The sequence below is a fragment of the Phaethon aethereus genome (genome assembly GCF_964289735.1).
Source record: "Phaethon aethereus genome assembly, chromosome: 20".
In the NCBI taxonomy this organism is placed as follows: domain Eukaryota; kingdom Metazoa; phylum Chordata; class Aves; order Phaethontiformes; family Phaethontidae; genus Phaethon; species Phaethon aethereus.
The window spans coordinates 2232458-2258787 of record NC_138596.1 but is presented as its reverse complement, the minus strand read 5'-3'; the positions used below and the strand labels follow the sequence as shown (position 1 = coordinate 2258787).

The 26330-nt window shown below is 50.5% G+C and overlaps 2 protein-coding genes across 2 annotated transcripts; one reads left to right on the top strand and one right to left on the bottom strand.

Moving 5' to 3' along the window:
* Positions 1-5591: 5591 nt before the first annotated feature.
* LOC309412069 (tubulin beta-4B chain) lies at positions 5592-7595 on the top strand (the record flags this gene model as incomplete). Its single annotated transcript, XM_082008867.1, has 4 exons — positions 5592-5648; positions 5752-5860; positions 5938-6048; positions 6535-7595. The coding sequence occupies 4 exons, from the start codon at positions 5592-5594 to the stop codon at positions 7593-7595; spliced, it is 1338 nt and encodes a 445-aa protein (XP_081864993.1).
* A 138-nt stretch (positions 7596-7733) lies between these two features.
* CIMIP2A (ciliary microtubule inner protein 2A) lies at positions 7734-22857 on the bottom strand (the record flags this gene model as incomplete). The annotated part of the gene is made up of 6 exons (XM_082009125.1): positions 22246-22857; positions 18411-18676; positions 13764-13850; positions 12492-12586; positions 10180-10297; positions 7734-7822 (listed from the first exon to the last, which is right to left on the bottom strand). The coding sequence occupies exons 1-6, from the start codon at positions 22299-22301 to the stop codon at positions 7734-7736; spliced, it is 711 nt and encodes a 236-aa protein (XP_081865251.1). The 5' UTR covers positions 22302-22857.
* Between the last annotated feature and the right edge of the window lie 3473 nt (positions 22858-26330).

Here is a 26330-nt window from a genome sequence, read left to right as displayed (position 1 = left end):
TGATAAACCCCGAGCATAAGCTGGTGCTCCCCTGAGTGTGTAATGGCAGGGATTTGTCACAAGAGGGAGGCTGGCAGGACAGCGCCTTCGGAAACCTCCAGCACAGACAGTAGCTGGTCCCACCACAAATCAAATAGATTAGCAAGCAGGCTTGTCTGGAACCTTGTCAAGGAGCCTCCTGATGTGGACACAGATGAACGACACACTGCGGTATGGAAGGTCTCGATGTGTGGGATGTGAAAGCAGCTCTAATCAGCAATTTAAGTAACCGTGGCATTAGTGGAAGAAGGCCTCTATGCAGGGAGATGGGCATTAGCATGGGGTGTGGATGAAGGCTCTTTTGGAAACAAGAGGGAGGAGGAATAATCCCTAATAAGAAAAGGACTGCACTGGGAATGAAGAGGAGGAGGTTTGAGAGAGACAGGGGAATGATAAAAACAACTCTTGTGTGAAGGAAAGCTTATTTTTGTTCACAGCAGGGGGTGTCACCATATGCACACCTCATGACTGAATTAGTCACCACTTCTTGGTGGAAATTCTCCAGAGAAACAGATCTCCCAAGTGAAAGAAGGCGATACCTGTAGTGCTTATCACCGGACAATGTACAGCAGTGGAGCTGTGGAACTGAATGAGGGAAACTTTATGGGAACAGTGTTCAAAGTTCACTGGTTTTAAACATGAAGGAGATGTAAACTGGCAGTTAATTCTGAACCTTACACCACGTAAAAGCTGGTTTAGCATTACCTTCTGTTTCATGGTAATCACCAACAATGTTTAAGACTCCCTTGAGTGCAAGCTTTGAAACGACAGGCTCACGGCCTTCTGAACTGAGGAGCTCAGTGGAAATCATCAAACCAAATGGAAGTTCTTCTTCCACACAGCTTCCTCAGTTAAACTGTGCGACTCATTGTGGCAGGAGGTTGTTTATGCCAAAATTTTACATGGCTGCAGAAAGTGATTAGACAAATTCATAATAATCCATTGGAGCTATTAAACAAAAAGTTACTTGTTTGTGGCTAAAGAATTGTCTGAACCATCTGCCACATTCTGGTATGTTTGCCCTATTCTTTTTTGGCGACTGCTGCTGATCATTAGAGACAAGATAGTGGCCTGGATGGACCCGTGGCCTGATCCATTCAGCTGTTGCTATTTCTCTCAAGCAGGAATCCCACAACTGACACCTCACTCACCAGACTCTGGAAGCAGGTCCTCACCTTCAATAACTCCAATCTCTCAAAAGCAATAATTTCTGGAAAACAAAGTATTGTTTATCCTTAGAAGTAACAATCAGAAAGACTAGAATGACAAAAGGTCTGCATATACACACGTCATACTTCAGTGTTACCATAAACCTGGAATGACCCCAACACCAAAAGCTTTTTGGTTCTGGAGGCAGGCTTCCACCCACATTCATTCTGCAGCGTCCCTCTCTTGAACTCAGGGATTCAGATTTTTACCTATATAAACAGAATTAGTTCTATGATTTCTGTTTGGGCTCCTGCCAGCCCCAACACCATCCCAGCCCCAGGTACTAGGCTCAGTTTAGACTAGGGTGCTATTTCAGAGACACAGACTCTTATCTTGCTGGTTAACCATCAAGAAAAGAATTATAGCCAGTCTGCCTGCCTGACAAGGGGAGGGATTGTCTCTATATACCCCATAGCACACAAAGACCGTGGTTCAGTAAAAGAGGAATGCAATACTCAAAAGTTACAGTATCTTCCCACTCTGCTCAAACCAATTGTATTCATAGTAAAATCTGTTTCCATGCCAAAAGCAGTACAGCTGGGTAAAGAAACCCAACAAAACAATTACAATAAAGTTAAAAAATAACTAATATATAGTTCAACAAAACAGAAATGCAATTTTGAACTTAGTTTCAACTTCACTACCATGTCTGTCTTTGGATTATACACAGGCACTTTGGCCTGCTAATAGCAGTCCCTAATGCTCTCTAGCACCCCTTACAGCCATTAATCGATACAGCAAACTTACCGATGAGAAATTTAGAGGCACCTAAATGAGGTGAAACCTCCTTGCTTGTCACTTGCAGCAAGGTTTGAGGAGAGCTTTCAAAGAAATCGAAGACTAGATAAAACAGAGGTCTTCAATGAAAACATGACGTGGGAGGCACGTACCTCCCTGCCGTGGTCGAGCTGTTCCCTTCTCTGCTATCCCAACTGCTTTCCAACTGGCCCCCACTCCTCTACCCCAGGAACCTGCAGCAGCTCCTCTGTGCAGGCTGTCCTCTAAAGCAACAACAACAAGAAACACATTTAAGCATTTTGCTCAGGCAGGACCAGGGAATGTGCAGGTTTTTTTCTCCCAGAATTTGCCCAATTGTCAGTGTTGCGTACAGATGGTTTGCCTTTGAAGGAATGCTTCGTGTGAGACAAGGTTCTGGCAGAAACCTGCCTCGTTACTTGCCAGCTCACCTTCTGGTACGTGTTAATTAGGTTGCTTGGCTGCCACAGCATTAGAAGTCACAGGGTTAAGATGGTCAGCAGCTCCAGCAGCTCTCCATGGAGATTGCTGGCAGCTTGGCTCTCTGCCTCCTCACAGAGAGCTTAGAAATACTGGCATTTTACTTTAATTTTTAAAAATGCAAAAATATTTAAAATAGAATTGTCATTTCCTGTGGATCTGCATGTAGCTAAGAACAGAAGTACTGGCTGACTGGGATAGAATTTTAGCAAAAATAAATGTTGCATGAATAATTTGAAATGCCTCCTAACCCATAGAACTTTATGTGGCTGAATCTCCTAGGGAAACCTTGGGAGGCTCTATCACAGGAGCAAAGATTTAGCTACCCCATAGGGTACTATACCCTGCTCTGCTGGGTGCGATCCTGCCAGCATTTTGGAGACAGACATCGGAAGTCTTAGCTGAGCAAAGTATTTCCACTTTTTGGTGCCACTGGGAATGCTGCGGGTGGCAACCATTTCTCACTCTACGCATTACAGAACAGCTTCCCAAACATTAAAGGCAGCAAGACCTGAAGCACAAGCACAAACACAAGCACAAGCCGTGAGAAACACTGGCCACCAAGGCTCATGATTTCTAACAACGTGATGAAATAGATCTTTGTCACCGATACACAGTCCTTCACTTTCTGGCCCTGGCTGGGGGGGCAAAAAAAAAAAAAAAAAAAAAAAGCTGTACCTGCATTAAATACAGCAGCACTTGTACCAGCAAACCTCCTACTAACCCTGCAGTGGCTCCCCCTGCTCAATTTTAGGGACAGTTTTCTAGGGCTTCATGAGTGCAGAAGCTTGCTAACACTCTTCTGAGTACACCTCAGTGAGAATTTATGCTGAGTGTACTTTCCTAGACAGCAGAACATGGGCAAGACATTCTACATTCTCTCTTTTTAATCAGAAAGACGACAGTATTCATTTTTTACGTTACTCTGACAAGTGGCATCACATCCTGGAGGAAAAGCCGTTTTTACTGATTATTACAGCCTTGTATGAAATCTTGAGCAAAAGTCTGATCTGGATTCATCCCAGCTGCCTTTGATACTGAAGTGATACTGAGATTTTCTGTTTTGTCACCTCAAACACCTTTATAGACAACAGAAAGGCACTGTCAGCAGGCTATTCAGAGCTGGAGTGGGCTGAGCCATCCCCTTCCATCGACTCTGGTGTGAACGCAGACCAGAGCTATTCAAATCAATGTCTATAATTAGTTGGGATAAATCCGGACCTCAATGCCTTTGCATTACTCAGCTACCTCAAAGTAAACTGCATAAACCTCCTGCATTCCAGGGCCTCCTGGAGCTGCCCAGTGTCCTCTCAGGTCACTCCAGATGCTCTGGGGCTCTTCCCAGCGTCTCTGGGGCTGCTCCAAGTGCTCCTGGGCTCCTTCCAGCATCTCTGGGGGAATATGTTGATTTCATGCCAGAAATATCAATCATCATAACCTTTGTATTAAGCCAACTACCAGAGGCTATTCAATCTCCAGCAAAAGTCCTCAAAGCATTATTCCTCTCCTGCCCACCTCCCCACCTGACCCACTCACAGAAGCAGTTGGATTGTTGTTATCCAAGCATAGATCATGATATATATACAGGCCATAATGTACCTCGGTCTCATATGCCTGAACACGGAGTGCCGGCCCCATGTGCTCTGTTTGTGTAGAAAGAATTGAGGTCATCTGCTGCTTTTGCCTCAGTCAACCCCCACATCAAGGCAGCAGTTTGAGACTAGAGAGGTTTGGAGAACCCAATTAGGAGCCTCTTTCAAGTTTCAGCTACAGGATGAAACAAGAGATGCTAGGACTTGTAGACTACATATAATCATAAAAAGGCTCTGCTAAAACAACAGTCAAAGTATGCTTAGTAGAGGCTGTGACCAATAGATGAACTGTCTATCAAGAATGTGTTAACAAAGTTGGGTGGTAGAAGGCAAACAGTACATCAGAGCAAGAGACAAAGTAAGCGAGGGCGATGTCTATCCAGCTTGGGATGCCTCATGACAGGGCTGCAACGTGAACAGAGGTGTCACCTAGAATAGGTGCCACCTACAGCTGCTCTGCGCACCCTAGGAAAGGCCCGGTGAGCCAGGCGCCCACCTCGAGGCCCACGACACAGGCTCCCTCCCAGGCGGACACCACCTCAGACGAGCGCTCGCAGCGCCTTCCCGCAAAGGAGCTGCCGCTAAACGGCGCTCCCGGTCGCCAGCCCCGCCGCAGCCCACGCAGGCTCCCCGGAGCAGAGCGCGGGCCGCCCCACGCCACTGGCTGCTTGCAGCAGGCCGTGCGCGCGCCCAGCCGCCGCCCGCCGCGGAGCGCCGTTGCCGTAACAACGGCCGCTCGGCCCCCGCCGCCTCAGGCGGCTGCGCGCCAGAAAGTGCTAGAAAGCCGCCGCAGCCCGCGCCTGCGCAGACGGGCTCCCTCCCCCCGCACGGCGCCGCAGCAGCGCCCCGGGGCCAGCGGAAGGCAGGGCGGTGGGGTGGCGGCGGGACGGGCGGGGGGACCTCCCGGGGGAGGTGAGGCGAGAGGCAGGGGTTGCTCAGGACCCGCAGGGGGAAACGGCCCGGCCAGGCTTCCCCGGAAACCTCCCTCCCCCTCTCCCGCAGTAAGGAGGAGCTGCCGCCTACGCTGCGCAAAGTGCGCACACGGCTTCGGGAATAGGCGGCTGCGCGAGCCACCGCCCAGCGCCTGCTGCGGAGTCATTGCGACGGTTACTAGGACACTTTGTTTTCATCCAATCAAACGACGTTAGCTCATTCCTGAGGCCGACGGCCAATCATGCCCGACATCAATCATTCAATTAAGCCAATCGGGAGTGTCCTGAGCGAGTAGGGCGGGCATTCGCGGGCCCCCGTTGCTTAACAGTAAAATCAACAGACAGATGGGCGGAGCAAATGGGAGCCAACTATTTGAATGACAGCATTACACCCAAACAGATTTCCTCATTCGTAGAGCCTCATTATGAGTAGCCAATAGTTGATGAGAATGTCCGCCTAGGCGGGGAAAAGAGGGTTGCGCGCGCATTCCGCTGCTATAAAAGGCCTGGCCGTTGCCTCACGCAGTCAGAGTCGGTTGGGGGAAGAGTGGTGTGTGTGAGAGGGAGCTGTGCCGCCGCCATCATGAGGGAGATCGTGCACCTGCAGGCCGGGCAGTGCGGAAACCAGATCGGGGCCAAGGTCTGGGTGGTGGGCAGAGGGTGGCGGGGGAGGAGATGAGATGGGAGGGGAGGGGGTACGCCCAGCCCGGCCCAGCCGCCTCTGACGCGATTTTCCCCGGCAGTTTTGGGAGGTGATCAGCGACGAGCATGGCATTGACCCAACCGGTACTTACCATGGAGACAGCGACCTGCAGCTGGAGCGCATTAACGTCTACTACAACGAGGCCACAGGTAGGGCCCGGCGCCTCGCTCGCCCCTTCCCCGGGCTGCTCCCGGCGCCGCAGTCACGGCTTCTCCCTGTTTTGCAGGTGGCAAATACGTGCCCCGCGCCGTCCTGGTGGACCTGGAGCCCGGCACCATGGACTCGGTGCGCTCCGGGCCCTTCGGCCAGATATTCAGGCCAGACAACTTCGTGTTCGGTGAGTGTGCGCCGGGAGCGGGGGAGGGACCTGTCGTGTAACCGGTGCGGGGTGGGGTGGGCAGGGCAGGGACGCCGCGCTGCGGGCTTCGCCGCCGCACATGCTCTGGAGGCAAGCGCGGCCCCAGGAGGGGGGTTAATCCTGGCTCTTCGTGAGGGGCGTGAAATACTGGGAATCTGCGGATGGTGCATGATGGCAGCTGCTAGGAGAGCAGGGCCGAGAAGGCACAAGAGGTCGTTGCTCTTGCGATTCTCGTTACCACCTCCATAACATCAGAATAAATTAAGTGGCTGCTGTATCCTTGACAATTGAATGTTTTCCATGTATCTGCCGAGCCATTTCAGAGGTGCTTGTGTGAAACCACAGCTCTATGCTCGATAAAATGAAAGCTTTTTGAGGGGTTTCTCTGTAGCCTGATGCTCCTAAGCTTTGCTTGCAAGCAATAAGCAGTGACCGTAATCTAATATGAAAATGGCTCTCTTCCAGGTCAGAGCGGAGCAGGAAACAACTGGGCAAAGGGCCATTATACGGAAGGCGCTGAATTAGTTGATTCCGTGTTAGATGTTGTAAGAAAGGAGGCAGAAAGCTGTGATTGTCTCCAGGGCTTTCAGCTTACTCACTCTCTCGGTGGTGGTACAGGCTCTGGCATGGGTACCCTTCTCATCAGCAAAATTCGTGAAGAGTACCCAGACCGAATTATGAATACTTTCAGTGTTGTACCCTCCCCTAAAGTATCAGATACTGTAGTAGAGCCCTACAATGCCACACTCTCGGTGCACCAGCTTGTGGAGAACACAGATGAAACATACTGTATTGATAACGAAGCCCTCTACGACATATGCTTCAGAACACTGAAGTTAACTACTCCGACGTACGGTGATCTGAACCATTTAGTGTCGGCAACCATGAGCGGTGTTACCACCTGCCTGCGATTCCCAGGCCAGCTTAATGCTGACCTGCGGAAGCTGGCCGTGAACATGGTTCCCTTCCCCCGTTTGCACTTTTTCATGCCTGGTTTTGCTCCGCTCACAAGCCGCGGGAGCCAGCAGTACCGTGCGTTAACTGTGCCAGAGCTAACGCAGCAGATGTTTGACGCAAAGAATATGATGGCTGCGTGTGACCCACGTCACGGCCGCTATCTGACTGTAGCTGCTGTTTTTAGAGGCCGTATGTCAATGAAAGAGGTCGATGAGCAAATGCTGAACGTTCAGAACAAAAACAGCAGCTATTTTGTTGAATGGATCCCTAATAATGTTAAAACAGCGGTCTGTGACATTCCACCTCGTGGCCTGAAAATGTCTGCCACCTTCATTGGTAACAGCACAGCCATCCAGGAGCTGTTCAAACGCATTTCTGAGCAGTTCACCGCCATGTTCCGCCGAAAGGCTTTCCTGCACTGGTACACTGGCGAGGGCATGGACGAGATGGAGTTCACAGAGGCTGAGAGCAACATGAACGACCTGGTGTCTGAGTATCAGCAGTACCAGGATGCTACAGCTGAGGAGGAGGGGGAGTTTGAGGAGGAGGCTGAGGAGGAGGCAGAGTAAAAGCTATGCAGATGAACACCTGTAAATTTTGTTTAAAGCTGTATGAACTCTTTCATTCAAAACTTCTCTGTCTGTGTTGTGTTCCTCTTCTGTCTCAAAGTCACTTCAAATGCTGTACAGGCACCATTAAAGCATTTTTCACAGTGCACAAGCTCGTCTCCTTTGTTCCTTTTGGTAAGCTTTTCGGGTGCTGTTTCCAAATGTAAGCGCGTAGGTGTGTCGGAGGTCTGGAAAAAAGAAAAATACAGACTTGGCGTCAGCCCTGCCACTTTGCCCAAGGCAGCCACGCTTCTATCCCTGCCTCCTTGGAAGGTGGATGACTCTTGCTTGTGGCAGTCCTACTCGCTCCTGGTGGTTACAGGAATAGAACAACTGCTCTGGGATGGCTTCCTAGTGTAGGCTGCTGCCAGAGGGGGATAGACTTCACACTGAGGACAGAGTTCAGCTGCAAGCTGTGTCTAAATTTAGGCACCTGCATTTGGCCTCGTGTTACAGGCTTCACCCTGGCAGGAGCTGAGCAGCTCTCCTGACCCCAAGGGCAGTGTGGGTGTCTAAGCTGCTGCTTACCCTGGCTTCCTGGGCACCAGCATGGTGCAGACAAGTTGCCTCTGGTACGGGGGGCGTTTCTGGCAGAAGAGGAGCTGGACTGTGGCAGGAGAGCACTGGGGACAAATGACAGCTCCCATGTGCGCAGCCTTGCTGGAGTCATGTTTCTTAAAATCGGCATGTAGCAGTTTTAAAATAATCGGGTGTTACTGCAGCCCCTGCTTTTGAAGTGACATTAACACCTGATACCAAATTACATTGTTTTCTCTCGTGACAACCCTATATTAAAATTTTTTACTGTGGAAACAGTATGTTCGGTGTTACCTGAAGTAACAAGCCTGTCCCTCTGAGTAGCTGGACAGGAGGCAGCAGGCTGCTTTCCTGCTGAAGAAATTCTGTTCAGTGTTCTTGGTTATCACTGATTTTGGGTTAATTTTTTCTGTCTTAGAAATAAGTTTCTCCTCCCAGAGTCAAACTGGTTGGAGTATTTAAAATTGGGGTGGCATGTGGAAATCAGGGAAATGGGCCTGTCTGCAGGTAACAGGCAGCTGGTTTCAAACCTGCACAGGAGAATGCTTTTGTAGGTGAAAAGATGACAACAGATTTTTAGAGGTAACAGTTTAAGCAGTTGATTTTTGTCCCTGATTTTAGGGTGTTTTTTTTCTTCCTCCTCTTCATTACACTGAAGCTGGTGTGTGCCCTGGCCTGCCAGGTGCCAAGGGCAGGACAGTCTCGGGCACCCTCCCTGCAGGCTTGTGGAGAGGACAAAACACGGGCAAGCATTAACACTGGTTTACCCTTAGGTTTGTAACAGCCTTTCTCCAGGGGGCTGGAGCTTGCAGGCTACAGCCCTGCAACATGTGGCCACAGCCCTCCCCGAGCAATCCAGCACAGAGGAAAAGGGCACCTGGAACACTCAGGGCTTTGCTGTAAGACACCGCGGAGCTGCCGTGCAACGGAAGGGGACAGGCAAGCGTAATGCACCGGGGACGGCAGCTGCCGTGCTCGCCATCTGCCCCGGAGTCTGGTGACAGAGGCGAAAACGAACGTATTTCTCTTCACGGTTGATCAGAAGGCCTGTCCAGCCTCACCTTCACCATCAGCATGTAAGGTGCTTCCATCCTTTCCCTTAGACCATCCTTCAAGCTCCTGATGACTGGTGGTGGGTTAAGCTTTGCTTTTCCTGCATGGCCTTCCCATGCCCCCAGTGCAAGTCTTGCTAAAGCCATACTCACTGCCTCGACCTCCTTCCCTCTGGGCTCAACAGACACAATCTCAATACCAGCCACCATCCAACCCTGCCAGGATAGTTTGTGTCTTCTACCATTTTCCTCCTCTGCACTGCATTAAGTACAAGCTATGAGTTTGATTATTTCTAGCTTATCTCTATGCTTTCCCATCCCTCATTACTGAGCTGTGGGATCTTGACCTTGCTGTGGCCAGATACCAATATTAATTACCGATTTGTTGAAATTTTAGGCTAATACCTTAATGCTCTTGCATGGGCAGAGCTTCCCCTTCACATACACAAAATTACTTTCTTCAGACCTCTCCTTTAGGCAACCCAGAAAACTGACAAGGATCAGGCAGACACTACGGGGTAGCCACCACCTGCCTTGATGGCTAATACCCTTTCATTGCCTTTTTTTTTTGGTGCTTTCTCAACCCCTTTATATCATCTGACTTTTGCTTTTTAGACCCAAATCATGCTCCTGATGAAGAAATTGTAATGCACCCGTGTAACTGGTGGGATGTTACTGATCTTCCTCTGCTTTAGCAAGGGGTTGGTGGCTGGAGACCAGAGGAATGTTCTGCACAAGTCCAGGCTGGCAGCGAGGACGATGGGCTCTCCTGCAGAAAGGCAGGGGATGGCACAACTCCAGCACCTTGGCACTGACTGGAAAAAAAAAAAATCTACTACCCGTGTGAAACATTTCAGTAATTGTTCTCTACTACGACACTACAGCTAATAACAGCGCTACTTAACGACAGTAATTAGTATTAGTGACTTTCATTTTCACTCAGCTGATAAACTTACCTGGTACGAAGCCCATGTAGGAAGGTATCAGTCCAGCACTGGTGTAAATTCTGTTGTTAGGCCAGTATGTTTGGGGAAATCTCTTGCCAAAGCTGCAAGCTGGGTTTCTCTGCAAAAACTGTAAAAAAACCCCCAAAAAACAACAACAAAAAAACCAAACCACAAAACCAAACCAATAGAGTACAGTTCATTTTAAACCATATTGCTGCTTCCCAAGTCATGTGCTTTGACTCTGCATTAAATATTTAAGCCAATGTAAAACAATTCTCTTCCCAGTTCTGTTTTCTTCTAAGCGGGAGCTACACTGCACCTTCCCTTTTTCCACTTAGTAAGTTTTTCTCCCGACGGGTGTTGGCAGCGGCCCTCGGCAGCTGCCTCTGCTAGCCCATACCCCCAGGGAATGCCCCGCTAGCCCATAGCCCCGCACACAGGGCAGCTCCTGGCCTGGCTGTGGTCTTCAGGACCTCCGCAGACTGGACTGCCTTCATCACCCCTGGGCACCATCCGCCAGCCCCGAACGCCTCGTGCTCCTGCGTTTGATATACTGTGAGCCAGCGGTATCTGCTGGAGTTGGTACCCGGCGGCTCCCGTGCCATGACTTTGCACAGCTGTGGTTTGGTTTGGCCCCTTCAGCTGGTTTTGGTTTTCCACAAGTCCCACCGATGGTGATCAGCCAGTAATTCCCAGGCTAGGAGGAACAGGAAGGCTTAGGCAGCGTTAGCTGAAGGGAGAGTGTAAATCATCTCCTGGATCTGTCCCTGCCCTCCAAGGTCAGACCCAGATAAGGGGCCGTGCTGAAGGATGGGTGTTGCAGCTCGGCACATCTCTGCAGCGGCAAAACCCCTAAAGGTGTCACCAAAGCTGCTCCGCGCTCCTCGGCGCGCACCCTGCTCAGTGGAGAGGGGACGGGGGTCACGGAGCCCAGCAAACGGTGGGCACCACTCAACTCTTTTGTGACCGATGATGGAGCGAGTGCTGCGATTCCCTACGCGCAGCACCGAAGCGGGAGGATTGTGCTATTGTGCTCGGTGCAGACCGTAAGCAATGATCCATGGCACATCCCGGTATGTAACCTAGGGCAGCAGAGATTTAGGGCAGAAGATTAGTGGCTTGAAGTCAGAAGCCATCTTAGACAGAAATGTGGTGTGATGGGTTTTTTTTAGCACGCTTATATTCCTTCAGTGCCTGATGTGCTGCAGCTAAGCGCTGCGAGCCTGGGTTCTGCTGAATCCTGCGATGGAGAAACGCCTCCCTCGCCGATTTACTGCGTGGCAGACATTTCTTAAGATATCAGGGGCAGAAAGGCTTTGCAAACAGCACATTCAGGTTTGATAACGTCTGGAGTTTGTTCTCCTTGCTTCATTTCAATTCCTATTAACGGCAGAAGGAACGGATAAGGAAGCCAGCACAGGGAAATACATTTCAGCCGAAGCATCAGGCTGCCATGAGCTCTGTGAACTGCTGAGTCATTTCTCCCCGGCTGAGTTTCTCTGAGCTGGGGATCCTCAGTCTTGGATCTTCCCTACATCAGGCCCATATGCTCTGGGACGAAGGCAGTGCAGTGAACCCCGCTGACCAGGAAGGGCTGGAGATGTTGTAACCTGCTTTCACTGAGCTGATCAACCCTCACCAGCGCCAGACCAGCGAGACGGCTGCAGCCCAGGGATCTCACGCCATCCTGGTAGCAGGAAGAAGTGTGTAGCTTTGAATGCAAGCTATTAACTCGTGTGGGAGGGATCTCCTTTTCCCGTGTAGGAGGAATATATGGCATTATATGGGGCGTGATCTTAAAAGCAAGAGGATGAAATATTTTTTCAGTAGGGCTTTTTCTGCATCCTTCCCAAAAGTAGGAGAAAGAAGTTCTACATCCCTTTAAGACAAATTATGTTAGTAAAGGAAAAAGCCTTACAACCAATTAAAAGGGAGAAATAGCCATCCAAGCAGCCCAGGAAGCCATCCAGCACTGCCATCGAGGTAGAGAAGAGATACTGCTTAAGGGAAGCGCAGATAGTTGCTTCGCGTGTTTCTGCACTCAGAGCAACATTTTTAGTAGCCACTCTTGAGCCAACCCTCAATAGATTTGCTTAATCCCTTTATGAACTCATTTATCCTCCCTTAATGTCCCAAGGAAACAAGTTACAGAATTTAATTACTCATGATTTTTTCAACATGTTACCCAATAGCTTTTTCCTTTGCTTGTACTTATAACACCAGTTCCAATACTACTCCTGCAAATGAAACCACTTTTGGTGTTGCACCTGAATCAACACCAACATTATATTCTTGAAATAAGATTTGTGGATATGATCTACCTGATGTTGGTCAAATTCGTTCATGGCTTCCTTCACAGCCTGGAGGTAGTTCACACCATTAATCCAGGTGAGGCGGGGGATGAATCCAGCATACCCTTCGGATGAAGACAAGAGAGAACATTTTCTGCTTGAGAGCATACGTGTCATATAAAGATCAACCAGTCTGGAAGTGGAAGAGGCTGGGGTAAATATAAAACCTCAGCAGAATATAGGAAGGAAAAATTCATCCATTTAAATTGTAAAATTAACTCTTTTATGTGAAGTATCTTCTGAACATGTCTTTTTTTACGATTCCCAAGGAAAAGTGAATGGGCTGAACTGTCTTTTGTTGGTCTGCATGAGGTATGGAAGAAACACTTCAGTTTCTTATAGTCTTTTCTTTAAGTCAGCAGCTCTGTTGTGTTCTCTCCCAGTTTAACACACATTCAGGGGCTAACAACCGGGTGTCCAACCTTTCTTTCTCATTTGCCCTGCCCATCCAACAAATTTTCACCAATTATAAGATAGAAACTATATAAAGTCTAAAAGTCCACAAAGCAGCGAGAAGTACAACCTAAAAGAAGCCAGAATTCCCTCTTTCCAAAGGGAGGCTTTGGAGAGAGAAAAACTTGTTTTCTGCATCCTAGAACATCAATGCTTTTTCACTCCATCTGAAACATTTTGACGTGCAACCCCTGTATTCGCTGCGGACCGCGGCAGAGCGAAGTGTCCCTCCGGCTGGTGTCGTAGCCTTTGGGGGAGTCCAGTGCATCGCCTTTGGTAATTCTGCTTGCAGAGGGACGCTCTTCCAGCGCAAGTGGAAAAGTCACAGAGTACAACTCCTTGTAAGACAGAGTTTTATACCTTTATGATGGTGCAATACACCACTGTTTGCTGATTTGATGATTCAGAGAAGCACCTTATTTCTAGGAGAGAGATAACTACCTCAACGGTAACAGATACTCATCAAGCTGCTGGAGTTGGTGCAGAGCCCATGACCCATCTCTCCTCGCTCTTTGGAGCATTTTCTAGCCTGGCCCCACAGCTGTAGGGAACTGAGGTGGCTCCTGCATCCCTTCCACCCGCCCATGGGCACGTGTCCCTCAGCGTGAGATCCATGGAGGTGACAGCATCCCAAAGAGACACCCTTGCATCGAGAGGAGCAGGGGCATTTTCCATCCCAAAGTGTTCAAATGAGCTGGAGTGACTGGCCAATGTCTCCCAGATTTCCCCAGGGGGACACGATTTCTTCCAAGGTGGACTTGTGCTGTGTGTGACCTCCCTCTTTTTTACCTGGAATGACTTTCTGTTGGATCGCGTTTGGTACATTCAGTTTTGGTAGCCGATCGTCTTGCTCCACATCTGTAGTTTCAGCCACTCCTGGCAGAGTCACACCTTCAATTTTTATGGGCTCAAAATAAAAGCAGAAATAAAATAAACACCTGCAAAACCCGCTTCCTCCTCTGGCTCCTTTGCTTAAATCAGTGACACAACCTGCAGAGCCCCACTGGCTGTGACATGGCAAACGCTGTCTCTGGCTCCAGAAAAAATAAGGGGCTCAAAGACGTTGGCCTCGAGTGGTACCGGCGGTGCTGTGCAAAGCAGCACCCAGCTCCGTAGGCAAATCCCAACGCTTGTGTTTAAATGAGGGATAATGATGGTGTGAAATTCAGGAGCAGTTAAGGGGCCAGAAACCTGGCACGTTACCAAAGGTGCCAGGAGCGCTCTATTTACGGGAGGAGGAGGAGGAGGGAGGGCAGCAGCAGGGCTCCCAGTCCACCTGAAGGAAACGCGAGCCTGGCTGCGTAGCACAGTGTAATGCAAGATCTAATGACTGGGATTTGAAGCAAAAACTCAACCAAATGAGAAGTTAGGCCTTTTTGATTAGGAAGAGTAATTGACGATTACAGCAATTTCCTGAAGATGTGGTGGATTTGCTACTGCTAGAAACATTTGTGTGAGTTCGGTATTTCTCTACAAGACACGCTAAACTTTCTGTCCTTGCCATCCATGCCCCTATGAAATTCCCTCTTCGGAGTCATGGACCATGGAGGAGCCCTTCCATGCCCACCAATCCCCAAAGCCCGCAGCAGCATCCCTTACCACGTGTCTTTTCCACCCAAACCCACTTACCAGTTTGCTTCCTGCCAAGGCACCGCTGAGCTGGCCGGGTCCACAACTTTTTCCCTGTCCAGAAGCCGGGGTCAACTTGGGCAATCGCCACTCTCGCCCCTCAGAGGCAGGACGGCATGAAATCCTCTGTGGGTACCCGTGTGGCAGTTGTGTCCTCGGGACGTACTCGCCGGGGTGGTGCTGGGGCATGGGGTCCATGTGCATCATCACCAGCTCTTCCTCTGCTGGCCCTGGCCCCAGCAGGGGTGATTTTGGCCCAAGGACTGATTCCGGAAAGCTCGTTGCAGCCCCAGCTTTCCCATAGGGAAAGTATCCTGTGGGACAGACACTGAATTGAGACAAAGGAGCGGCCGAACGAGGATGAGGGATTCCCATCGCGCTGGACCTCAGCCCCACACGCCCCTCCGGAGCGAAGGAAAGGAGCCTCAAGGTCAACAGCATCCCACTGGCTGTGAGTGCATCCTGCGAGTGCCATCAGCCCCATCCAGTTATGGTTCAATAACTTAAAACTTATTCTACGTGACGCCTAAACTGTAAAATATAGATATAAAGATGAAGGGGGGAAAAAAAACCCATAAGCTTTTCTCCACGTGGCTGCGTCAGCACACCCCAAACACAGATGACCGCCTGCATCCAATGAGGAATTCTTGCACTGGCTTCATCGCTGCTCACTGAGGAAAAGGCCTGCTGTAACGCTGGCTGGAAAAAAATTATCTTAAATCCAGCGTATGCTAAATATCCCCACCGTGAACCAGGGATGGAGCCCTGCAGCTTGAGCCTCCAAGAGGGACAGCTGAGCTTGGCAACTTTTGTCTGACTTTCCCTTAAAAACATCCCGTGATGTGGCTCCCCAGGCTCCCCCGGCTCCCTGCGACACCTCCAGCCCGGGCACCGCCTCGTGCTCTCTGCCAGGAGCGAAGCCAACTTCTCCCTCCTCGGTGGTTATGGAGGATGATCGCTCTTACACCCCACAACAACCTTCTCCTTATTGGAAAACTGTTTCTGTGTCAATCTTGTCCCTTTTAAACAAACCAAATTCCTTCCATTTTTGTTCTCGTAGGTAATTTTTTTTTTCTCCCCAGCCCTCTGGTCATTACTGCCTTCTCCCAACCTCCCCGTGTTTCATGGACATCTGTATCGCAGCGCAAAGCCCCGCGGAAGAGACACTGTCTTCCAGCAAAGGCTTCATCTGCAGAAAGTCCCAGGGAACAACTACCTGTCCCAGCTCAAACAGAGTGGTGCAAAATTTACCCCTTTCTGCAAGAGTGTAAGACTTCTGATGAGCATTTAGGTTTGCAATCTGCTTAAAATTCTATTATAAAGTATATATACTGTATATAACTTCATGAAGTATACTTACTCTATATGGCTATATTATTTCGTTGCTAGCCTAGACAGCATTTGATAAATGCAAATACTTGATGAAAGTGATTTTTCAATCTGATGTGAAAATTTTAAAGCAGGTTTGTCTTAATGTTTCTTTCATTATTAATGAAAACATTACATCTACGCTTTGGTTTGCAGGATGGAAAGAAAAGGAAAAATGAAGTTGTTCTGTACTTGAGAAATCCACATTAGCTTTTTTTATTACCCTGGGTTTTGCAAACTCATTGATTCAGCACCAAATTAAACGCCAGGAGAGCACTGTGCGTTTCATTTGAGCAAACAGCCACACGGTTTCAGCTCAGGTTCCCAGGGAGCTGGTGCCTTACACGCTTGGCCTGTGCCATAACCTCAATGCCAACACGGCAATCCCTGGACATCCAGCATAACCTTGGTTGATATCCTCAACCAGCAGAGCCTGACCTCACTTCCAGGAGGAATGCAACACGGGATTCAACTGATCAAAAGCAGCAACATACTTGGTGCCCATCGACAAGGCTCTATCAAAAACAGACCTTGAGAAAAAGTCTTCAGACTGGGTTTGCTAAAGGCAACCACGCAGATCCAACACTGCCATGAGCTCTTTGATCTCCATCATGTAAAACACCCAGGAGGGTGCTGGGCAGTACTAATGGAGTTTGCAGGGAAGGGTTTAAGGGATCACCCACTGACAGCGCGACAGCAGGAGCTGTCGATGAAGAGTTATCAGCACAGCAAGGTGCTCTCTGTGGCCACGTTCTTCAGCATTTCACCAATGAGCAGCAAACATGAGCTCCCAGCTGCAAATGCTGGTGGGTGACTTAAAGGTTGGTGAGGAAAGAATGAGAACAGGATAATGAGAGAGAGCAGCTAGGTCAACTGGTTAGTTGGGTCCATCCACGCTTTAGTCCAAGGATATGCAGATGTAAACATCCAGGAGTGAAGCCTGTAAACACCACCTTGCGTAGTGGAGACCTGGACCCTAGAAACATGGCTGGGAAGAATAGAAATGCCAAAAGTTTGCAAGGAGCTACATAGCATGAATTCCCAGCGTGAAATAGGAAAGCATCACTTCTGTGTGGCCATCCCCAAGGAAATGAAGACCCAGATCCCACCTGGGCACGTAGCCCCTGCATTCAGCCGGGAGAGGACTCGCTCCCGCTGAACAGGACGTCCACAACAGCTACGGCTTAGACACGTGGTACGGCACGTGGCAACTGAGTCTCCAAAGGATGGCACGTCCCTGAGATGGGTGGATCGGGATCATGGGGCAGCTGCTGCTGCGGCCTGATTTGGGCCGGCTCAGCAAGAACCAGGCACTTTGCCCAGAAGGGCCGGGACTCGGTAGGAGGCTCCTGCAAATGCCCAGCGTTGGGAATCTCCACAAGCACGCTGCGGTGTCTGAGGGAGGAGGTGGGGCAGAAGTGGGGAAGGCGGGAAGGGAAAGGGACACAAGCCCTTCTGCTGAGCTGAGGTAGGAGCAACAAGATGCAAAATGAACCACAAGCGTCGAGTAAGAGCTCTGAGCACAACGAGCTCTGCACCGGGGGAGTCAGCCGGGAAAGGGTGGGAGGTGGCAGAGCCGTCCTGCCCTAGAGAGACGGATTTTAGCCTGTGGAATTCTGCTGGTTTTGGTTGGGATAGAGTTAATTTTCTTCATACTAGCTGGTCTGAGGCTCCGGTTTGGATTTGTGCTGAAAACAGTGTTGATAGCACAGGGATGTTTTGGTTACTGCTGAGCAGTGCTCACACAGAGTCAAGGCTGTTTCTGCTCCTCACCCCACCCCACCAGCGAGGGGGCCAGGGTGCACGAGAAGTTGGGAGGGGACACAGCCGGGACAGCTGGCCCCCACCGCCCAGGAGGATATTCCAGACCATCGCGCTCAGCAATAAAATTAGGGAGGAGGTTGGGGGGCAGGGTCGCTGCTCAGGTACCGGCTGGGCATGGGTCGGTTGGTGGTAAACAACTGTTTTCATTTGCATCCCTCGTCTTTCTTGGGTTTTATTTCTTTCTGTTATTTTCCTTTTCATTACAATTTATTGTTATTGTTACTTATTTTTATTTCAATTATTAAACTATCTTTATCTCAACCCACGAGTTTCCCCACTTTCACCCTTCCAATTCTCTCCCGATCCTGCTGCGGGGGAGCGAGCGAGGGGCCGTGCGCTGCTTAGTTGCCGGCCTGGTTAAACCACAACAGGAACATGGAGAAATTGGGGAGCGAGTTCATAATATGCCATAAAACCATTTATCTTCATCTAACTGAAGACAACCTGGGAACTAAAATTCTCCTCTCCACCACACGCCTCCGTGAGAAGCCCCGTGCTCATCAGCTGAGGCCGAGAGCTCCAGCTCCGCACGGGCGCTGCTCTGCGGGCGTCTGTGCTCCTGCGGAAAACCCCATTTCACCCCAGGAGCCTACGGGGGACGGGCACAGCCCCCACCGCTCCCGATGGACCCGGCGCTCGTTAGCAGAGCCCGTTCTGGCGAAGGGACGGGACCCGGGGTCGGCTCACCTGGACGCCCAGGGAGGTGACCCTGGACACCGTGCTTCGTCCCGCCGAAGTCCTCGACGAGCCTCGGCCCGTGCAGCGGCGCCAGCAAGGGGCGAGGGCTCTTCCTAACAGCGGGATCCGTCAGCAGGCGGTGAGTGGTTTTGCCAAAGGTCTCTCCAAACCGGTAGCTGTACTGAGGGACGAAGCCCTCGTAGCTGAGGAGGAAAGCGAAGAAGAGCAGTCACTGAGCCGGCGCTGGAAGGTGCCCACGGGAAGGAGCACCCGGAGGCTGGAAAGGCCGCGGCCAGGAGCGCGCGTGGCTTGGAGTACAGCGGCCCAGGGAAGGCGGTCGCACGGGGCCGCGCCTGCGAGCGGGAACGCGTTGACGCCGCTGGAGCAGCGGCACGAGGGGACGCGTGTGGTTACGCAGGAAGCCGGGGGGGGGTGTGCACACACATGCTTTTACAGGTGAGCGTGAAAACTGGCTCATGGATTTACAGGGGTGCGTAGGCACAGGCTCGCGCTTCGGTTCACGTACGGATATGGGGCGAGGCGAGGAGCGTGGCTGAAGCAGCACCTGTGGGTGGGAAAGCTTCGGGGGGAGCACGGCGCGGGCTGCGGGCGCTCTGACAGCACTGGCGTCACCAGCCCCCCCGTTAAAATATTACTTACAGTTAAACATGCTGCAGTCTTAAATTTTGCAACCCCTCCCTCTGTTCTGAAACACAGTGAGTTACTGGGAATCCCCCGGTGTTCCTTGTTCAATATTGAAACTCAAAAAACAGAAAAAATTGGTTGTACCCTCCCCTCTAAACCTCTCTGCTCCGTACCCTCATAGCGAGGAGCGGGACCGGGCTCACAAACCCACCCAGGCTCCTCAGCCCCAGTAACAAGCATTACTCGATTTTTTGGGACCTTTGTGCGGGGTGCGTAGCGACACACCGCTGCTTCGCTCCTCCGGGCCCGGGATGGGCAGTTTGACTTTTTGGTGGCTCAGGGCAGAGCCGGTGCTGGAGCTCTGGCTCCGCTCCCGAGTCCACCAGAGCGGGTCAGAAACTTCAGCTATTCCCGGTACCAAATTTCCTATAAGTGATGTGATTCGACCGCTGAAGAAGAAAGGTAGAGCTGCCAGTTGCAATGTACAGACAAACATTCAATCAATGATCCCACTGCATATCTGGGGATAAAGCCGGATGATGCACGAGGATCATAAGATGATGAGTAAGTACTTTCCCTTCCAAATACTTCAAACAGCAGCGAGCAGAGCTGTGCATTTACACTTGGCAGGTTTTGCCACTTTGCATGCAGGATCTCTCAGCAGCGGCTGCCGGAGGAGCTCGGTGGCTCATCCCCATTGATTTTCAATAAGTCTTGCAACACAGGGAAGCTACGCCAGGACGATAAAGTTTGCAAGAGCAGAAATGACATAGCCTGAATAATTACAGGATGGCTGGAGGGATTTTGATCATGAACAAAATAATGGTAGGGCTGAGAAAGGATTCAATTCATAAGCAATTAAAAGCGAGGTAATCCGAGGAGCTCGGGCGAGTCAGTCTGGGTTTATGGAGAAGGGATCTGCTGCAGGAGTGAGTTACAAGTGCTGCTCATAAAAGCTGTGGCGCTTGGGGAAGACGCCGGTCTCAGCAGGGCCGTTGGACTTTCTCCCGCTCAGTATTTTGATTAAGGACCCAGAGCTCCCCCGCTGCTGTAGCTCACGCTGAACCGCTGCAGCTGCCGAGCGCAAAGCTCGCTGGCGAGCAGTGAGTAACCTGCTTTCCCAAGGCTGAGCCCCGTTTCACTTCTCTCTTACTCAGCCGTATCTCTTCGATCGCCACTCCCCAGGCTGCATCACCTAAACCTGCTCAGCCGTCCTGATCGCCAGGGAAAAGCTTTGGCACTGGGCCCGTCCTCGCTCTGCTCCGCACCCTCCCCAGCTCCGCACCTGCCCCAGCTCCTCCAAGCTGGGACAGGGCAGGCAGGGCTGCACCCGGCGCCCAGGATTCACGGATTTACCCTTTCTCTGTGCACCAAGTCCTTCCCAAACTGTCCCACAAGTTGGGTTTTGCTTCCCAATGCTCTGGAGCACTGTGGTGGCACTTGCAAAGCCCTGGCTGTGACCATTGCCCGACCTGAGTGACAACAACTAGTTTTGATGCCCTCCTTGCGTTTGCGGATCCACTGGCACAGCACGTGGGACAACCAGCGAGAAGCTGCGATGTGCCATCTTCCTCCTCCTCCTGCCAGCACCCCAGCGCAGGGTGCACTGTCTGCCGGCAGCGGAGCCCAGGCTCCAGCGCTGCCCTTCAGGCAGCTCCTCCTTGCGCTCAGCCACCCAAATCAGATGCAAAGCAGCACCCTCACCACCCACGGGGGCTTCCTCCGGGGCTCGGGGTAACGCTACAAGCCTGCACGTCACTGCTGAAAGCGGTGGCAGAATTTGGTTCCTCCTCCTCATGCCTTCAGTGACTGAAGCCGCAGCCCGGAGAGGAGCAGCCCTGGCTGCTCTGTCCCTCTTAGGGCTCAAAGCTGCTTCTGGGGGGGCTGTCTGCAGGCAGCAGCGAGCAAGGGAAGGTTTTGAGGCTTTTGGAGGTGCAAGCCCAGCCACAGCTCCCTCCTAGCTGTTAATCGTCTTTCCCACGCTGCTGTCAGCGCACAGCTTTGCCAGGGCGACAGCACGCGCGGAATGACACAGCGCATCATTCAGACAGCTGCAGCAAGGCAAAAACGTGTTAAAAATCCCCAAGTTTGGAAAATACGGAGTTCAGCAATGGAAAAATCCTGCACGTTGCCATAATGGGAAGGACTGATCTGATCGTTGCCACAGGAGCATCGTTAAGGAAGGAAACACGCTCCACCCTTTGTCTGCAGCTTGGGCTCTGCCTGCCTCCTGCCCGCCTCCTGCCCGTACCTGTGCTGCACCCGCGGCCCGGGGTTTGCGGCCGGGGCTGTCACCAGCCCCCCCGCCCTGGCGGGTCATCCCGACGCCCTTCGGCATCAGCCTCAGGCTGGACTAATCCGAGTGAATTGGTACCAACAGAAGCTTGTTCTCCCTCGGTGGCTGCCCAGTCCTTTCCACGTCACGGACCACGTCCCCCAGCACGGGTCACCGGGGACCCCACGCACCTCCCTGCTTCACCACAAAGCCCATCCATTTATTTCTGCCGTTCATGTCTTACCTTTTAACCAATAACTCATTACCTCTTACCCATGACAGCTTGCCTGCTTCTTTCCAAGCCTTTAGAGGAGGATGTTGCAAAAAGCTTTGGAAAAAAATCTAACTACGTATCACTCGGATCACCAGCATCCACAGCCACCGCCTTCTTCAAAGAGCTTGGACCTGGCAGCAGGATTGTGCTCCAACCCATCTGACAACACCATTATCACGTCTATGCAAATATGTATTCAAAGGAGTTCTTCAAACATCCTTGATGCAAAAGTTAGGACAGTCTGGAAGCCAAACCCTGCACAGCAGCCCCGGTAGGATTTGGCAGCTTAAAACAGATTAAAAAAAAGGGGGAGGGGGAAGGGGGGGGGGGGCGGAGAACAATTTTGACTTTACCCTCAATGTGCTATGGCATGGTCTTTAATTATACCCTGCTATAAGGTGGTGCTTCTTATCCTGGAGCCTGTCTCCTTTGGAGCACTGTTACATGGAATATTTAATAGTGTCTTTAAAAAAAAAAAAAAACAACACAATACCATGAATCGTAAATACTACGGGTTCCCAACTGGAGCTATTTGCATTGGAAATCAACAGGCATTTTGGATGAACTTCAGAACTTACCCAGGGATATGATAGGGATTGGGAGGGAAGAGGCTATTTTCCTTTGGGGCTGCCATGGCAATGTGGCGGGCGTGGGAGGAAGGAGATGCAGCATGATGCAGTTGCCCAGGAAACCTCTGTGATGCTGCCGGGAGTGATGTCGGTACCCGACAGCGTGTCCAGCTGCGGCACGCAGCTTGTCAGGTTTTTCTGGATGCGTCTTTTTCCCCCCCCACCTGGAAATTTTGGATGAGCACAGAGATTTTACAGCATTTGTCAGGTTTCCTGACACGGCCCTTGGGACAGTAGCCCCAGATGCTCCCCGTGAGCGGCTCCAGATGCTCCCCGTGAGCGGCCCCAGCACAAATACGCGCTCACACCGCAGTTCACGTCCAACACTCACAACTCAGAGAGCCTGGCTGTGCATGTCCCGGTCACCAGTGCGGCCCAGGCACGGCCAGGCCAGCGCTGCCTGCACACACGGCCACCTTTGCACACCTTTGTTGAGGACACCCCAAGGCAGAGGTTCAGGGACTCGCCGCACTGCGGTGGAAGGCTCAACCCTCCTCTCCCTGCTCCTTGTTGCCCTCCCAGTCTGGCTGTTTGAGGATGCAACCCTTCGCTTCACGCAGGATAAAGGCTGTTCCCGTTCCGAACATCGCATGGTCACGTTCTCTTGTGTGCTGTGGGTCTCACCACCCTCCAGCTGAAGGTGAACACAGGACATGGGTCTCCTGCTTACTGAACAGCCACTGTGGCCAGGATATCCTTGAGTCAAAGACCACTGTGCCTGTTAGCAGCAGCACTGCTTCCATCAACTACAATACCAGCAGCAAGCCTGCTTCACCGCCAAAGTCCCTCTTTGGCCTTGAGGAGCTCAGCCACGTGGCTAGCAGATACTTCAAGATACTACTCAGAAATCATTGAGTATGCAAGGGTTTTTCTCATCTGTTTAGGTGTCTATACTCCACCTAAAATTTTGTCTGAGGACATAGGAATGCTTCTTTGACTCTTGCCCTTGGTGCCTAAACACTTTGGGAGATCTGGAACTTCCAGCCTTTATAAACATATTTGAGTTTGCTCAAATACCTGAGCTCCGATCAGGAGCAGATCTCTCCAGCAGCCCCAGGGCTGCAGGGTAGATGCGTCTGCAAGGTGTATGGTGGCTCTTCTCAGAGGTGCGCAGTGAAAGAGAAGAGGTAACAGGCACAAGATGCAACAAGGGGAAGGCCCATTGGATGCAGGGAGAAAATTCTCCCCCACAGGAGAGACACAGCCCTAGCACATGGTGGCATCTCCATTCTTGGAGATCTTCAAAGCTCAGCTGGGCAACACCCACAGCAGACCCAATGCAGCTTTGAAGTTAGCTTAGCTTTTAGTGGACAATTGGATTAGAGACCTACAAAGGTCCCTCCCAGCCCAGATCTTCCTCTGAGTTTAATATGAACATGAAAAAAAAAATTGCTTACTGAAATGCAGCACCGTATTCACAGCACAGAACAACAATCCCAGGCTGCTCCAGGTCCCACCAGCCTCCTCAGCTCCCGAGAAGGCTCAGGCCAGCATCTTCCCAGCATTTTCATAAACTCCCTTCAAAGCTCACTCCTTTCAATAGCCATAGCTAGTGGCTGCTCTTTCCAAACCTGGGGGTCACACACTTACCAAAGAGCTATGGAATAATCAGACCAAAGTATCAGTCCTCAGCACAGACACCTGGGTAAAACAGCAGAAATTCACTTTTGTCAAGGTTATCATTAGAATTTATTGATATGAGAGAAACTTCGTATGTCAACATGTCAATGGAAGAACAGCACATCCTGACATAACGGAAGTACAAAGCCCATGCAGGTGACGTTACAGCGCTCCGCTATCTCTAAACTCCGAAGTACAGGAGATCACGCACATGGCTGTGTATTACTTGGGTACGTTTTCTGGGACAGGATAGAGATATGCCAGAAATACAATCGATGTGCAGTTTGCCAGCCACCCGTGCCCGACAGGCTGCAGCAGGGACCATGCTGGCTTTGACTCCAATTGCCCAGCTTCAGGCAGACAGTGCACACGTGTAACAGCAGCTCACCCTGGGCCCCTCTAGTCAAAGGAGAAAAAAAACCAAACTATTTGAGAGTGAGAGTCACCTGAGCCCATGTAGCCCTTGTAGGGAGATGAGATGACTTGGACCCTCCAGCTCCTTAGCACGTAACGGGGGCTCAGAGGACCAGCTCAGATGGGGACACCTACACGCAGCCAGGTGAACCCCACGCCAGGTCTGCAGCAGGACAACCTGGGCACAGTCCTATCAAGTGAGCTGCAACTGGGAAACTTCACGACGGTGTTTGTTCTGCCTGGGCTGCAGCCAGCCATGCCACGCTCCGTCCCAGCATCTGCCAATCCAGAAGCAGGTTTTCTTCTTTCAACCTTAACAATTATCCTCGTATTTTAACTGTTTTGACATTCCCTCTATCAGCAGTGCCCTCTTACAGAGCTCATAGCACAGCCATTCATACTATGTTGTGGCTAAGATAAAAGTTATCTTTATAATCTTTACTGGAAATATATGCTATGCTAGATGCTGTTTAAAAAAAGCCAAATGCTGAGCTTTCATCTTCTCCCAGCTTATGAAATGTTTGGTTTGGTCCTAAGTATCTTGCTAAATGATTAGAGAGGGAATAGCAGAGTATTCCCCAGGCACCTGGTAAATCCACAATGGATTTATTGTGGAAACGAGCTGAATTTTCTAACTCACACCAAATGGATTTCAGAGTCCTCTAAAACGTTCCAGAGAATGAGTCGTTTGTGACATGACAAACAAGAAACAACCCCAAGTTCAATCAGTAAATTGTCTTGCATTATGTGGGGAGCATCCAAAACAAGATGCAAAGCCAGACTAAGGGGATATGTCAGTCCCATCTCCCGACACCAGATTTGATCATGGCAATAAAGGAGCCTGGGCCGAGGTGCATCTGCCTGGCCGGTAGCACTGACCCTGCTGCAGACCTGAAGAGGAACCACTGATGCTAGACATGCGTATCTGAGTGCATGCGCACAGGCGTGTGCCGGGGGACGACCCGTGCTCCGCTCCTCTTCCTCTCACGTGAGTTACAACAAGCGACATAGATGGTTCTGCTCTCAGCCATTCGGTTTCACCAAATCTAAGTTCCCTCTGCACATGTAACAGCATTGACTTAGAGATCTCATATTAATGGGTACTTATACAGGATTAATTGCACATCAGTCCATTGTGGCTACAAGTTCATTAGGCTAATAAATCTACATAGTGACAGTAGTACAGTATCAGCTACTTTTCAATACAAACTCCCTACCCTAGCCTTAATTTGTGGGTCAAAAGAAGATCTTCTACCGCAGTGACCTTCCTATGACCTTTAACATTCATTTTCAAATATTTTTTTTTTTTCCTAGAAAAAAATCCAGTGTGGGGAAACGCACATATATAACAAAAGCAGTGCTTAACAACCACAGGAAAACGAACATGATCTTGGACTCTTGTATCAGCATCCTCCGTAGACCCTGGTAGCATTACTTCCAAGGGGTTGCTAAATCCAGCTCCGTCAGTTCTCAAGTCCGTTAAACCATTCCCTAGCTCTACACATTTCTAGTCACTCACTATACATATTGTCTGTAGCAAGAGCGTACAGAAACACTTGCTAATGTGCACAAGACTTCCATTTGATTTAATGGAATACTTCTAGAAGACTGAAGTCTTTACTTCCAGAAATCTGTTCTTGAGTGGTAGCGCTCTCACTGACTGGTAGCTTTCTTCTCCACCCAGGAGAGAGCTCCAAGTCCCTTGTAAAGTTTTACTCATTTGTTTTGCCCAAAGGTGTACGGGTATCTAAAAACACCCCTCTCACAGTATTCCCAGGAAATGATTCAGAAGAGGAGATGATTTTTCAACCAAATGAGATCCTCTGGTCCTGTGTGTCAGACCATGGCCAATAGAATGAGCAGCTGCCATGGACATCTCAACTTAAATATGGAACAGTCAAGGGAGGACAGCAAGGTGGCCTGACCATTTTCCCTTGAGGTGCAGGCAAAGAGACACCAAAGTCACTCTGTTCTCAACAGTTTGTCTCTTTTTTCTTGAG